This window comes from Chaetodon trifascialis, chromosome 20, assembly GCF_039877785.1.
Source record: "Chaetodon trifascialis isolate fChaTrf1 chromosome 20, fChaTrf1.hap1, whole genome shotgun sequence".
Lineage (NCBI taxonomy): Eukaryota > Metazoa > Chordata > Actinopteri > Chaetodontiformes > Chaetodontidae > Chaetodon > Chaetodon trifascialis.
The window spans coordinates 9,590,660-9,606,929 of NC_092075.1; the positions used below are offsets into that span (position 1 = coordinate 9,590,660).

At 44.0% G+C, this 16,270-nt stretch overlaps 1 protein-coding gene across 5 annotated transcripts in view; it reads left to right on the plus strand.

Annotated features, from left to right (window-relative positions):
• The first annotated feature begins 4,123 nt into the window (after positions 1-4,123).
• Positions 4,124-16,270, plus strand: part of LOC139348562 (mediator of RNA polymerase II transcription subunit 13-like) — a 78,880-nt gene continuing 66,733 nt past the window's right edge. For all 5 annotated transcript variants that reach the window (XM_070988787.1, XM_070988788.1, XM_070988790.1 and 2 more), the window contains exon 1: positions 4,124-5,530. In XM_070988787.1, the coding sequence (XP_070844888.1) occupies positions 5,459-5,530 (72 nt within the window). In that variant the 5' untranslated portion in view covers positions 4,124-5,458. The remainder of the gene's footprint in view (positions 5,531-16,270) is intronic.

Genomic DNA, 16,270 nt, shown 5'->3' on the forward strand with positions numbered 1-16,270 from the left:
TGTCATTATGTGTTAATCTCCACTTGGTAAACATTCATGTTTCAGCTTGCCTAAGTTTGAACCTATGAACAGCTGGTGCAACTGGCTCCGAATTAAGTGGATTAGCTACATTTTTTTTAGAGTTAAACTCTTCATAAAAAATCTAAATACTTTCCAAACTTTTATTGTTGATTTAATCAGGAATATTTAATAAGACAGAGATAAATAATTTAGATTTGTAACCAAGGTTTTAGAGGCTTTAATAAACCAGCTACATTTTCTTTTGAAAGTTGTTTTTTTTTTGTCCATTGCATTCCAATTCCAATGATGATTTGTAGCTTTTTTGCATAATTGACAAATGTGAGAACAATTAAAATTAATGTGTTGCAAAAAGACTGAATATATAGCCACCTGAATATAAGTCTGCATATACTCATGTGATTGTAGGTATGTTTGTAATTTACTGCACTTCATCAGTTTGAATGACAGTAGACGAAATGAAGGATCCACATATACTTTAACAAAGCCCCACATTAAACACACACACACACACACACACACACACACACACACACACACACACACACACACACACACACACACACACACACACACACACACACGCCTATCCATCCCAGAGAAGTCTAAAACACATTGTCTAGACAAACACATTATCTTTAATCAGAGCAGTGATGCATCTTTTCTCCTCACACACAGCTCAAGCCAGTGGGGGCCTGATGAGGGGAAATACGTGGCATATTGAAATAGATTTATTCAAACAGATAGCATCTCATCCCATCAGCTCCACACAGAGTGTGCCAAACTCAGTGCGAGAGTCTTTTGAAAGCCTTTAAGGATGTATTGAACAAAAGAGGGAAAAAAAAGACCCCAAATGAGTCCTGGATCATTCCTGGTAGCAAAGGGATCAATAACCGCCAGGCTAAGCCCTCGCTCATCCATCTGATTCATATCTCCCCCCCACCCTTTTCAGATATAAGACGAATCACTGGACTAAAGGCTCCCTCTCTGTGGCAGTATGTACCAGCTGCACGCTGTTTTCAAATACATAAAACGGTATGAAGTGATTAACACCAGGAGTGTACTTATATCATAATGGACTGGATATGTCAGCATATGATGATCTTTTCTGGAGATGTATGGCAGCAAAAGGAACATATAGCTGTCTATAAATAGCTCTGTTAGATTCACCCTTTGAGGTAACATATCTTGCATGCTGAAATTCAGCCTTGAACAGCCTATGAATTATAAAACAGGAATCAAACTACTGCCACTGAGCATCCATTTAAACACTTCACATGCTGTTGGGCTGATGTTCAGATGTCTCACACTGCTGCAACATGAAAATACCAATCTTATTACAAATAAGTGTAGTCCTGAGTTGTTTTTTTAAATTTTTTAAATTATTTATTTCCTTTCTTGACTGACCTTAGATCAGACAGGCGCTCTGACACTCTGGTGACACTTCTCACCTCTGCTGCCGCTGCTCTGAAGACCACATCTATCTTCAAGTGAGCACTGCTAGGGTCTAAGCAGACTCACCGCAAAACTGGCAGCTAAGAACAAACTTTCCCTGTTACTGCAACTAATTCAGTCTTAAACACAGTCTCGGCTGAATCTTCATGCAGGCCTTCTGACATGCAAAACAAATCCCTGGAAAGAGAGTCTGATAATGAGATAAAGGGTGAGGTGATTTTTACAGAGTGCGAGCATTTAAAAATCATTGCACATTTATGACTGCAAATGAAAAAGCCATTCAACTCAATGTGATACATTTTTATTTTCCAGTGAGGGATAATGTGATTGAGGGATGAAAAGCTTATTGACTGAATAAACTGACGATCAAGTCTTTTTAACGACCTCTAGGGGGATCCATGTGCAAAGGTCTGCAGCTATTGACTGTTCATTTTCCTGTTTATTCATGACTAAAATTATACTCGAGATAAACCAGCCTGCTCTGTGGTGTCAAAGCGACAGTAGTTTGGTTTACAAGATGAGTCCAGGAGAGTTAACAAATGTGGACAAATGTCAGTTTGAAGCTAAAACCAGAAAATCCAGTAACCTTTATAACCCAAACAAAGAAAATCAAAGTGTATGTCGTGCAAATATATATAGCATACAACATAAAATCCATTAATAATAATAATAATAATAATAATAACACAAATATTTGATGCAGTGAGTCCTGGATGGTCTCTTCCATCTGCCTCAGGAAACTGTGGCTATATTAATAATCTTTTGTTCTTCAGCCTCAAAGGGCACCACCTGCAGTCTTTGAGAACAGAAAGAACACGTGAAGCACTCTGTTCAAGACGGCGCAAAGAAAACCTTCAGCAATACTGTATGTCTATGTAAATATAACAATGCATCACATGATAGTGGGGAGGATAAAATTATATGTTTGCACTGTATAATTCAAATAAGTATAAAGTTAGGATACAGCGAGCACCATAGCGCCTATTGAGGCCACTATGGTCATGCTCCAGGATGTCTTCTGAGAACTTCACAGAACAAATAATGTTTTTTTTTTAAGGCTGATTCCAGTGTTTTTAGACTTGGTACATTTACATTTTCTTACTTTTAGTCAAGCAAAATGAATAAATAAAGAATTCAGTATCACTCCACCTGAATTTTAAGTTGGTTTATTTTATAACCTGTAATTTCCTGAAAAAAAGAGTTGAGTTTATAAGAAACTGATCATTTTGAGAGGAACTTCCTTGAAAGAAGTGCTCCGTTTAAACCTGCATTAAATAGTTTTTTGGCCACTTAAAGGCAGCACAAGAAGGTGTAAATGCAAACAGTTGTCTTTCTACACACTCAGCCGACACAGAACAACATTAGCATTCATTTGGAGTCATGTGTCTGGCCACTTGATGAATGTAGGTCCAATATTCAGTGTCTTTTTAGCTCTGTTTTTGGTCTCTACCAACTCCTGAGAAAGAATATCTGGCTTTTTAACTGCTAAATGCTCCACTGCCTTTCACAAACAGTAACATGTCCGGACTTTTTTTTGACTTGGGTGGCCTGAATGGGGCACTGACTAATGCAGGGGTGGCATGAATTGAATTGAATATCCACTTTAATAACTAATGTTGTATCTTCCTGTTCCTGTGAATTTTTTATTTGAAAGAGAAATGCTCCTACGAACCACAACACGAGTGGCACCATTCAAATAAAATAAAGCTTCTGTACTTTATTCTGTAAGTAGGCCACAAGCGGTTGGTTTGAACCAATGTCCCGCCTCTCACTGGGCAGACAGCCCATCATACTTAAGGATAATAGGGTCGTGCTTGGGTGTGATTTCAGGTTTCAGGCCACCCTTTAGACACGCCTGGTTCTCAAAACATATTTTTTCCATTTGTTGATCTAAAAATATTGATTAGTGCAGCTTTAAATATAACTGAACAGCTAAGACAATAAATAAAATATCTTCTTTTTAGTGTGTGTGAGGGGGGCTTCACCACATCAAGACCTCTGTGTCTCTAAAATCTTGGCTACGGCCCTGTGTTTAACCACTTTGGACAACTGCAAACATTTGAACATGATTCCTATCAATTTGTCATCTATGAAATCATTTTTTGGACGATAAAGACCATGAAGCAAGTGTTGTGATGTAATGAATTTGGCGAGTGTAAGTCTAACCTACATAGATGCCTCTTATGAAACACAGTATGAGCTCAGTAAGTCACTCTGACCTCCATTCTGTCACATCCTCTGTTGTGAGAACACAGTTACATTATGTAACAAATGCATCACAGAAAGACACCACAGGGTGATGAAGGAGAGAGGGGGGAGAAAAAAAAAGAAACACATCATGTAAAATAATCTGCAGCTTGATGACCAGCGAAGATGCATTTTAACATCAGAGAGCGGAACAATGCAGGAATCCCTCCGACCGCAGGCGCGCACGCCTGGCACGGCGTCGCATCCAGTCTCTTATCAAAGATCCTAAACAGTACTGTAATCCCACACTTTGATCACGTGAGCGCAAACTTGGCCAAATGGGAAGGCGAGTCTCGGTAGTACGCTTCCGACCGCCATTACATTACAATGCGTGGTGGGCTGGACGACCGTGCGCAAAAAAAAAAAAAAAAAAAAAAAGCTCCAGCGACGTTTCGCGTAAAGCAAACAGACGCGGAGGGTGAGAACAGGCAGGGTACACGCACACTAACATACCGATATAATAACACACAGGGAGAGATAAACAATGAGGAAGGAGGTCGCTGCCGAGGAGAGCAGGCACACGTTGGAGGATTTAATTCAATAATCATATCTGGAGACGGAGGAGGATCCGCGTTTAAATGTCGCGGTGGTTTAAAGCAACAAAAATCTGCAGCATGCAACATTTTCTTTATGTCAGTGATCGGCGCTAGACGAGGACTGTCACTTTGGCGTGAGCTGTGCATTGAAAAATAATCTGATTTTTATTTTTTTGTGCAAGATTGAAGCTGCTGTGGCCGCGGGAGGACGTTTCGTAATGATATAAAAACTGAAAGGAAGGAAGGATTTTTTCAAACCTCCTTCTACAGAAGCCTGCTTGTCGTTTTCCTGGTGGCGGAGTGTGAGAATAGTTTTTTTTTTTTTTCTTCTTGTCTGAACGGTTTGACTCATGATCCGGGCTCACTGGGAGCCCGCTCGACTTTTTGTCCGCCCTGCCACGGAGGAGCACCGGGGGCTTTTCTCTCTCCGCGACCCCCTCGTCCGCGCTCCGTTTCGTTCGGGAGCAACAGAGGGATTAAACGTCCCTGCTCGCAGCGCCTGTTTGTGCGCGGCAGGCTGGGTTACATTGTGAGAGGAACGGTTGTGGTAAGAAAGCAGGCTATAAATAGCTCATGCAATTCTCGAAAACTATCACAAGTGGTGCATCAGCTTGTGGAGCAGACGGAATCAGATATCCTGCGTGTAACGTCTCGGCTCTAACTTCATTGTTTAGCCGAGCGGCGAACCTGTAATCATTTTCAAAGAAGTTTGGACTCTTAATTTCGCTATTTCGTTGGAGGGAGGGGGGGCTGTTCCTCGGCGCGGAAGAAAGGAGTCGCTTCCCCATGGATTATGCTCATTTAATGATGAAACTATCAGCGGAAAGACTGATATGGAAACGGGCTGATCGTCCTCTGTGTGTGGATTGAGATGGAGACATTTCTGTGCCCTCCGCCTTTGACAGCGATCACATTTGGAATCGCCTGACCTGGATCGCGACAATGTTTTGATCGCCGCACACGCTTGGATTTACATTACAACGTTAGATCCGCCGGGGCTTTATGGATGCATTCTGCACTTCTCTTTGAATACGCCCATTCCTCTGCCCGACCATCCCGAGTCCATTATCTGGACCTCTTGTGAGATTAGAAGCCTGCTCGTTTTGGGGAAAGGGAAGCGATTTGTCAGCCCTGCTCGGTGTTTTGATACCGATGTAGGATTTCGACATGCCCAGCGCTGACGACCCCAACGGCGGACGATTATGACTACAACAGCGAATTGGGTGGCTAACGGGGCAAGCCTTGAGGACTGCCACTCCAACATCTTCTCTCTGGTACAGTATCAATAAATCATGGCCAGCACAGACACGCGAGTCAGTTGTGATCGACGAGTCATAAGACAGTGGGGAGGCTCGCTTAGATGCGTGGCCGCTGTACAAAGGTGAACCAATTGCTGATGTTGTTATTAGGTAATCATTACCACGGGTTACAGTAGTGGTGGGGGGGGGGAGCACCAGATTTCACTGCTAAGCCTGTTTATAAGAAGACATCCCAGCCCAGAGGCTTAAATCAGCATGATTTAAGCAGAAGAACTCCACTTTATTGTCTGGTTGCAAACAAAAACATAATCCCATGACGCTTAAAAACCAAATTTCAAACGCCACCAAAGCAGACTGGCCTCTTGTTTTGTTTTGCCTTTGCAGTTTGTGCATGGGGTTAGCAGATAAACAACACCTAAACATTCTTTTTTTTTTCCCCACATCAGGAGCTCTGTGTGCTCTGGCCGCTCTCCTCCACCCCCTTTTAAATAATCATTTCACTGCAAATGTAGCTGGAACTCTGTTGCATTGCCAAGCAACTAACTTGGAAAGAAGGCGTAGGCTACTGCTGCCTCTTAATATTTCTAAAGCCAGAGATCTTCAGTGAATCATGGTGCAATGCCTTGATCTACAAAAACAGCCCAGCGGGTTTGAAATTGGTAGATTGGGGAAAATTTGGTGAGGAAGGTTGCAAAGATTTTGACAGACGGCGTGAATCAAGCACACAGCGGAAACAACACTTTCAGACTCAGTTTATCTGAAATAGGGGTTTTTGACTCCATGGGCAGTGTAATTTCTGCAGAACTCACTTGGTTTTTGAGGGTGGAGGAGATCGAGCAGTGTGTTTTCACAGTTTTCATCCTGCAATCAGCGAGTTAACTGTCCTACTACAACAGGCAGCCAAGTGGAAAGGCATGCGGTAGCCTGAGCTCAGGCGTAGGCTGCTGAGAACCACAACAACACAGGGCTCCTGAGGGCTTTTTAGGTGATCATGCAGGTTGTCAACCAGTGACAGCAGCCTGCCCCTGTTACACTAGACATGCCACACCAAAGCTAAAGAAACACACGTCACATGCTGATGGTTTTTGGATTGTTTCTTGGTGGATAGAGAAGAGAAACAAACTTTGTAGTTGTCACACAGCTTGCAGAAATCTCCCAAACTCCAAACAAACCTCTGGCAGTGTTTCCATCTCACGCATGTCAGTCGCTTTTGTGAAATAATATCTTAAGCCGTCCGAAAGCATCTTGTTTGAATTTGTGTGCACTGACGCCCAAATAAATGCACCGGCGCTCCAGTATCAGACGTCTTAAATTCACCCCGTCTGACACGTAGCGGTTGAGAAAAGTGATTGCGTCCCTGTCAACTTCTCAGTCGAGGTTATTCCCTTGTGGAAAACGGCTTCATTCAACCGCCGTGGCGTTGTTGGCCCTCGCGCGGGCCCTGTGAACATCCCTTCCGAACCGAGGGGGAAACAGACCATCCATCAGCTGGCTTGTTGAGAATATTTATGACTGGCTGGTGCCACAGCGGTTGCTCGCTGGCAGGGCTCCTACAGGGAAGGCCAAGACAGAACAAAACGCTAATGACACACCAAGTGTCCTGGTTAGAGGGTAGGACTGAGACAAAGAGACAGGCAGTGGGATGCAGATTGCATCCTGATGTTGAAACCCAGGCGTGCTGTACATGCACGATACGATAAAGACGTGGAGCCGCAGTTATTACCGCTGGAAGTGCGCAAATCCCGTCAAGCGTGAGTATTGATCCAGCAAAAGAAGACCTGGAAAACACGCACTTTATACGAGCGGTTGCTCAGCTATGATTTCCTGCTTGCATTTCACCACCTATTACTTGTTTTAGCACTTCAAGAATTGGCTATTAATTGATCAGTTGATCAACAGAGAATTGATCAACAGTGATTTTTAATAGTCTTAATAATTGGAGATTTCCAGCTTGTCGAATATGAGCATTTCCTGCTTTTGTCTGTGTTGTCATTGTGAATCGTTTACCTTTTAAGGGCTTTGGGTTGTTCCAGCAGTTTGAAGATGTCAACTTTGTTTCAGGGAGACTGCAATTTTCCATTATTTTGTGCCATTTTATACACTAAAAACACAAGTAATGATACATTGCGTTAGTTGCAAGCCTAACTTTGTCATTTAGAGGTCCAAAAATGACAAGAGAACAACCTCTAAAGTGGAATATTTCCTAGCTTTTTCCTTAGGTTATACTGGCTAACATAAAGATCTTGTGGCTAACCGATGAGCGCTCCGGTCTGACAGCCTGTTAAACAGCATTCCAACATGCACTAAACTCGTCCCTCACACTGATTTACTGGCTGTTATTGCAACCTGCATCAATAAAAAGTACCATAGAAAGCACGAGAGCCCTACGCTGTGGGACTTTACGGGCTCGCGGCAGATCACTGTCATGTGGCGTCACATACTCGAGATCGCTGCAATCACACAACCCACAAAACAACTGTCTCGTCTGCTGGCGATCACCCGCCTGTGACAGAGAGCAAACGAGACCCTTGCAAGTGGGAGAAAAAGACCCGAGCTGGTGAGCTAAGTTGAAGTGGCGACGGAGGAGGGAAGGGCGGAGGACGAGAGGAGAAACAGAGGAATGTTTTCAGCTGAAGGAGCGAGAGAGAGAGAGAGAGAGAGAGAGAGAGAGAGAGAGAGAGAGAGAGAGACTGAAGGACTGCAGCGGAATCTGTTTTCATTTTAGGAAAGTATTATGACTGATGTGCATTTCCTGACTGCTAGCCTCAGTCTATTTGAGAGAGAAGCTGAGAGTGAAAGAGAGAGACAGAGCGAGGGAGAAAATTAAAGAGGGAGCAACGTAATGAGAGAGAGAGAAAACAGTCATGTTTCTGTGGACTGGCCAGGTTTCTTCTGACACTGGCCCGAGCCACAGTCGCCGAGCCTGGCTATGAAATGCCAGGAGAGACACAGTTAAGAGCCTCACGACACAGGAAGCCTCAGTGCGTGCGTGTGCGTGCGTGCGTGCGTGCGTGTGTGTGTGTGTTGTAAACACTCTAAACCATCTCAGACTCAGGAGACAAACTTCAAACACCTATCATATTATCCACACACACGCAGATGCATTCACAAACACAAGCACCAACACGGAGAGAGGAAAAAAATAAACACCCACATGCTCACACAAACATATGTATCACAAATGCAACACACTAAATCTTCCACCCACCCACACACACACATGTACATGCTCACATCACATGTTTTACGGCCTTTATTTGGGCTGTGAATGCATCCTGCATCCCAAGGACGCTCGCTTGTGCAAACATAGGTAGAACGCAGAGACCTTAATTAAAGGACATCCTCTGTCCCCTCGACAGAGAGTGCAACACTGGTAATTAAGTGTCCTCAAGTGCAGGTCTAATGTGATCAACTAAAAGGTGCTCATTAGCCAAACTGTATTCCAATGGAGATCTTGCATGTATAATAATGATGCTGCTGTCTGGCATGGAAATAAAGTGCTAAGAGATGAGGCTGAGGGAATACCATTAACAGCAGCGTCTTGATTTATGGCAGGTGAGTGGCCGTGCCTTGTAAGAAGAATCAGGTAATCAGGGATGGGGCCTTTTTAATATAGACTGTTTGCATGTCCTCCTTATTAATGGCGGTGGGTGTAAGGATGCTTGGGGATGAGAGAGAGGCAGCGGTTGGATGAAGTGCATATCGCGATTTGTTGAGCCACAGAATCGGTCAAGATGGACATCAAACCCCCTTCTTTCATTGAACAAAAGAAGCCAGATTTCTTAGATGAACTTCTCAGATCTTAAGCATCTTAAATAGCCTGGCTCTTAAATCAATGTTGAGCTAATTCTGGCTGAAATACTGCAGATATGTTGGTTTTGGAGCATATGTTGCTAAGTAACAATCGTGGCTGTACAGAAATGCAAACACTTTAATTTAGACACCGTGTTGCCATGACATGTTTTTTTTCCCCAATATAGAGAAGACATGTTTATTTGTCAGCTGTAAAATGTCTCGATCAGAATATTTGAGTCACCAAATTTAAGGGATTCTTATAAAAGATGTTTGCTGATGTTATGTGAGTAAGTGATATTGTCTAATATATCATTATTGTCTTTTTTAAAACGCTTAAATATCGATATTAGCCTAAAAAAAATCCACTGTTTGTCAGGCTATAGCCTAAACACAAGCAAATGTTTTTGCCATTTAAAAATTTGGCGGAACGGGCGTCACGTCACTGCTCCTCGTGTCAGCGGCCGACCTGTTGATTGTTTGTGCTCGTGTGGTTTTAGCAGATTGTGCACTGCGCTTGGACAGGCCCATTGTTCCGCCCCTCTCAGCTGAGGTGAGCTGGCACCTCTACAAGACTGAACCAGCTCACAGGCAATTAATCATGTACAATCATTACACAGCCAATAAAGATCCATACAGATATTCTGATACAGTTCCAATAGAAAGAGAGAAGTCGGGTCTCTTTGCAGGTGCAGGTTTGCACAGGTGAAGGTCCGGCTTGGATTTCAGCCCAGCAGCGTGCGCATATAATCCAAAGTGCTGCTTATTTTACATTTTTGTGTTGTGTATTCGTCTTGTCCCCGGTGTGTAAAGCCCTTAAGAGGAATGCAGATTATCCTCAGACTTATCCTTCAAAGCAGGAGTATCTGCTGAAACAATCTGATAATTAAACATCCCCCTGAATGTGACCAGATGTTTGATGCCAGCTGCTGGCACTTGACAGCTTTTGACAAGTGTGGTTTATATTGAGATACCTAAAGATGACTTTGAAGCCATGACGGTGTCCTCTTACACAAGGAGACGATCGGTCCAGGTTTCCAAGGCATCACCCCCAGTCCTCTGCTGCGTGCCCTATGGAGCAGCTCCATCTGGTTGCTTCGCACCGAACAGTCCACCCCCTACGCCCAGCCTGTGCTTTTGGCCCCGCTCGCTTGCAGTTTTGACAGCTAGCACTGGCTTCACCTTGAGCCCGTGTGTGGCGCCTCCCACTAATCTGCCCCTGTCGCTGCTGTGGGAATCCCTTGTCATCGCAATAGGACTCAACCCGGCAGCGGCCCACCTGTGTGAACATGGCATTCTGTGTGTCAGACACGGACGTACAGCTTCCTCAGATACTTTGCCGCCATGACAAAACGGTTCGTGAACATACGTTGTCATGGGTTAGCGGCTGACAGAAAAAGGGCAGGGTCTGGGAACAGGACGGCGGGGTTCCTCCTCACTCGTGCCTCTGTTTTTACTATACATCTCTTTTCTATTAAATTCTCCTGAGTGCAGTCATGGATCTTATCTGAGCAGTGGGCTTGTCAGGGCCCTGCCACAGAGGTGAGGAACGGTTCAAAGACAGACAGGAAGGGAGGGAGGGAGGGAGGAGAGAGAAAGGGAGGGAACCACCGCTGGTCCCGGAGCTGGAAATGGGACGGGATGGGCAGGAGTATTTTGGAGCACGGTGGCTTGAGTGTGAAATATGTAAGCCCTGCAGTGCCAGCTGTGTTCTATTCTCGGCGCCCACTGGTTGTTCCTGCATGTGTGCAGGGCGACAGAAGGCCGAGGGGGAGAGCGGGATTGGTAGGAATGGGCAGTAGCTGGTGCCATCGAGTGCTTTTGATAGCTGGAAAGTTAGCTAGTTAGCTGGCACATGCACTGCTAGATAGATATTAACCACATCAGTGTGACAGTGTTGCTGCTGTGGGGGAAGAAGTATCCTTTACTCAAGTAAAAGTGACAATACCAGAAGTCCTCCATTCAAAATCTTACTCCAGTCAAAGTATTATCACCAAAATGTACTGTGGTATCAAAAGTAGAAGTACTCATCATGCAGAATGGTCCCTTTTAGTGTTTTAATGCTATATCTGTTAGTGAAGTAAGCACCATTTATGTGTTTTAGCTGGTCGAGGTGGAGCTAATTGTAGACTTTAGATATCCAGTTCAGTCATGATTATTTCTATGTTTTGTGCTACAAAGAAAAATCAACCGTAAAAGAATACATTTCTTCCTCATTGAGTATTTAGTCTTTTCAAACTGTCACTTTGCCTTTTAGCGAATGAATGAATGAATGAATGAATGAATGAATGAAATCAACAAATTCAGGAAACCGCATGATTTCTATCGTAAACAGGTTGAAGTGATCTCACCAAACTGCTCTAATAAAATATGTAATGATCAAATAAGACGTGTAGTGACAGATGAAGTGACTTGGGAAGGTTCCAGACTTCTACAATGTGAGCAGTATGGAAAGACTTCATAAGATAAGATAAGGATTTATTGATCCCCAGAGGCGACATTCAGGAGGTTACAGAAAATTTATAATCAGATGTATATGACATGATAATAATAGAATGAAAATAGAGACGATAAAAAGGCTGTGAAATTGAAAATTACAATGCAAGCAGTTCAGAATCGTACTTAAATACACATTCCCCCCCCTACCGCTGCTGTTTTCCTCTATGGAATAACACCACTTTCCTCCAATCTGTTACACATTGGATGTGTGTTGCCTCTGGTCTGAACCCAAATTCTGAGGCCTGCTGCCTGATTGGTAGCTACAGCCTGTGTTTGATGATGCCTCCGCGCTCTGTGCCATCACACGAGAGTCTTTGACTTTGTCTCGGGGAAATCTGTTTGCAGTCTCTTCACCTGACTGCAGACACCCGGACAAAGAGAATATCTTTAAAGGGAGATACTGCCCTGCTTGTAACTGGGCGAATATTTTCTGCAAGCCAGACAGCTTTGCCAATATCATGGTTGGCTGGGATTCAGTTGCAGTTAGAGCACACTTAGGTTAAAGGGTGTGCAAAACAAGGGGAGAGAGAAAACATTAAGGTTGTCTGCTGTGCTGTTGCAAATTCTAATTATCATGTGTTCATGTTCCATTGAGAGATTATCTGCAACCAATCAGACGGGTACTTGATGAGAACAAACACATTATGTGCAGACTGTTGATTCACAGCCATTTGTGGCGCATTGATTCTCCCTGCACTGCCAAACGGCACTGTGTCTCATCTTGAATTAGGCAGACACCCATGATTTTTCAGATGCTAATGAAAATGTGTACAGCTCAATTTCAGTCCTGACTTGCCTCACAGAATAGATGGACTTCGCAGTATAAAAGTGAGACACAAAAGGTTTGATTAAGTATTTACCAGGCATGGCTGCGTGAGCATGGAGCCATGGGGATAAGTGGTTCGGCAGGGTGGTGTTAACAAAGATATGAACATGCCATGGTACCATTGTGTCTGTTGTAAAGAGTGAATGGACAGGAGAGGAGGACTTGAGTGGGATTACATAACACTGTGTGTGTGTGTGTGTGTGTGTGTGTGTGTGTGTGTGTGTGCGTGTGTGTATCGAACGTGTTCGCAGAATTGCAGAGGACTTCTAGTGTTTAAGCTCTGATTGGCTGCCACTCCCACTTAGTAAGCAAAGTACAGATTACAGACAGCAGCCAGGTGAGTTGCGGGTTGAAACCTGTTCAGGTGTGACCTACGGTGAAGCTAATGGCACGGCCCTGCCTCCGTCCTGCACACACACACACACACACACACACACACACACACACACACACACACACACACACACACAAACACGCATGCACACACAGAGAGGCATTGCTGCTTTCCAGTTTTTCTCCTTTACATTTTATCTGTGAAATGACACAAGGAAAAGTCATGCTGACTTACGCAGCGCTGTCTTTTTATCTGAAAAGGCATCCCCGTGGAAAGAATCAATGCAGGAAATTACAAGCCAAATGAGATATTTTTCATACCGCTTATGCTCCATTTGCCCAATTTTAGGAACAATCAGACTATTAACTACTTGTAGGCATTTCTGAAGCCTCCATGCAGTGCTAATTGTACAATTACGGGGCTGAATTCTCTCATTCTCTCACTGAAAGAAACTCAGTGAGTAATCCCACACTGCAGCATTAACGTCTTGCTCCTGATAATCCCAGGACTTTCCTGACGCATGTATGACGTGCTTGATAATATCTCTGGCCAAATTTGAGTTTATGAACTCCAGCTGTAAGGGAGCAAAGGGAGGTGTAGCTCAGGAGAAACGACACACTGAGATGTACAGTAAACTCCTCCATGACTGTTTTTTTGGAGTGAAGTACGGGACCGCAGAAGTGTTTGAAATCTTATATTTCCACTGTAACCCTGGAGACAGAAATCTCCAAAAATTGAACACCTTGCTGAATTCCTATATATGTTGTATGTTGCCTAGCAACTGTTTTTACTTTTCTCTCCGTCCTCTGTTTTTCCTTATTTGTCATCCTCAGTTTTTCTGTCTTTGTCTGCGTCTTTTGCTCATTTCTCCTTCCCTGTGGCATGTCACAGTTAATTAAGTTACACCGGGGACGCTCGTAAAGCAGAGACTGGTTTATTTATTTGCACGTTAATAATTTAGGCTAAGCAGGGCCACTGCTTTAGCCTGTCCCTTAACGCTTTAAAAGCAGCCTGACGCTGCAGCTCCGTGTTGTTTTATTTGCCAAATGGCTGGGGATCTTGTCAGCCCTTTTAGATGCCGCAGCGCCTCCGTACACAATGTCTTGCTGTCCTTATTGGTCTTCCGCTGCTGTTGCCTCCTGCCTCCCGCCTCTCTTTGTGTCAGGTGAGAAGTCACGGCTTGATGGAGGCTTTCTGCGGCGTGATTGGCAGGTCTATCCGTCACTCAGCCCTGGGGACTCTCGCTGCTCTAATTAGGTCGCTTGGCTTGCTCACCTCCCAGGGCTGGATGCTTTACAGAACACAGATCAAATGACGGTCCCTTGTTTTGTAGGGACTTGTAAAGGTGGCGGCAGAAGGCAGAGGAAAAGCATCTGTTTAGTGTCTGCAGCCCCAGAGGCCTTCTTTCTACACCTGTTTGGTTCTTTTGTGCTGCTCTCGCTCGCTCACAAGTGCAGTAATGTCCATCGCTCTTCATTTGTGGTGTAAAATGCCAGAGGGGAGCGCCACTCCTTGTGGGTTAATTTGATTTCAGTGGGTTAATTGATGAAAGGGAAGTCGTCGCCTGTTGTGATTTCCTCCACTGGCTCTTCTAACTCGTGACTTCTCATTGCTGACTTAAGCCGAAATTATGTTTTCCACATCTGCGAGCTTGTGAGGGTCTGCGTGTCCTAAATGTCATCATCACAGGGCGTGCACGTTAGGGCGTGGATACCCGACCCGAGCACAAGGGCGGGTTCGGACAAAAAATTTCGAAATTGTTTTCGGTCACGTCGGCTAGGCTAGCCTACCTGACACGGTGCTTTCACGGTCCCCCAAGCGGACTCCAGAAAGCATCAGCAGAGCGTATTCAGGCACTTAGCAATTCAAGCTAAATGCTAAACGCGTTCAAGACAAGTCGTGTCATTAAAGTTGGAATCACTAATATTTCCCTCCTGGTTGATGATGTGGTTTGTGGCTACTGATGGTAACAGCGAGTGTGATTTAATACTACAACAAACACTTTGAGCAGCAGCAACAGAAGATCAGTGGGTGTACAGTATCTGTTTACAGCACAGCCAAACAAACTCATGTTCTTTTAATAAAGAAGTCAGTCAGTATTTTGTCTTTCCCATCATGCGATGAGCAACCACCATCTGAGAGTGGGCTGATCTGCTTTTAATTACTGTTGTTTTGTGGATGTATTTTTGACCGCAGTCAGCACTGAACATCGCTGACAAATACATATCATTTCCTGGGACTGCTTCAAAATAAAAGCTATCCCGTGTCTGGCCAGTGGAAGGCTTTTAATGTGAATTAGCAGAAGTGGGAAATGTTCGGCTAGCAGTACCAGTAACGGCTATGAGACAGTCAACAGCGAACAGCGAGGCTGATATCAATGAGATAAAATTACAAAGAGGAATGCTGGATTAAAGTACGCGTATTGTTTCCTGTGCTTAGACAATTTGAATCGAGCACGGGAATGGCGGACTCTGTCAGTGACAATGAAAACTACAATAAAGAGAAGTAAATAGAGATATTGAAAGGCTATTTACGAACAATGAAGGCCGTAAATAGTATAAAAAATGGGATTCGATTTCATTAAAAGCATCAAATAAGTTGCAGTGTTCAATTCTCTCTCTGTGTCTGTTAGACATAATTAAATCCCCCCTGTCCTTTGACATTGCATGAAAGAGAGATAGATAGCGTTGCATGCGCCTGATAAAGACATCGACTCTTATCTAAAGACTCACAGGCATCGCAGGCGATCTGAACACACCCCAAATATTGGCAGCTTGTCAAGTGTCTTAACAGATTTGACGTTGATGAGAAAGCTATGCCACTCTGACAGAATAAGTGTTTCTCTTGTGCCAGAGTAGGTAAAACTGCTGATACAGGCTGTCTCTCGATTGCCTAAAGTGCCTCCTTTGTCAGACTATCAGACTGTGAGGCTCTTACGCTGTTGTGAGATTCCTAAAGAAGTGGCATCTCTCTCAGACGACGTTCTCATACGCTCTCTGTCAGCTTTGATTGAGCACTCGACACTTCTCCACTTAGATGCAAATGTTCGCATCAGCTGCAGTTCTGATAGAGGAGCGTCTGCATATAACCAGCTTGGATATTGTTTTTTTTTTCCCCTTCACTTTCTTGGCAAACACATGCATTTTTAATGATTGCTCTTTTAGTTAGCTTCATGTACGTATGCACTGAGTTGTTATTAAAAGGCATTTGTTATGAAAGTGAAAGGAAGTCATGTTTAGATCACGTACCTACGTCTGTGCCAGGCAGCTGCAAAGCCTCGTATGAGTGTGTGCGTGCGTGTGCG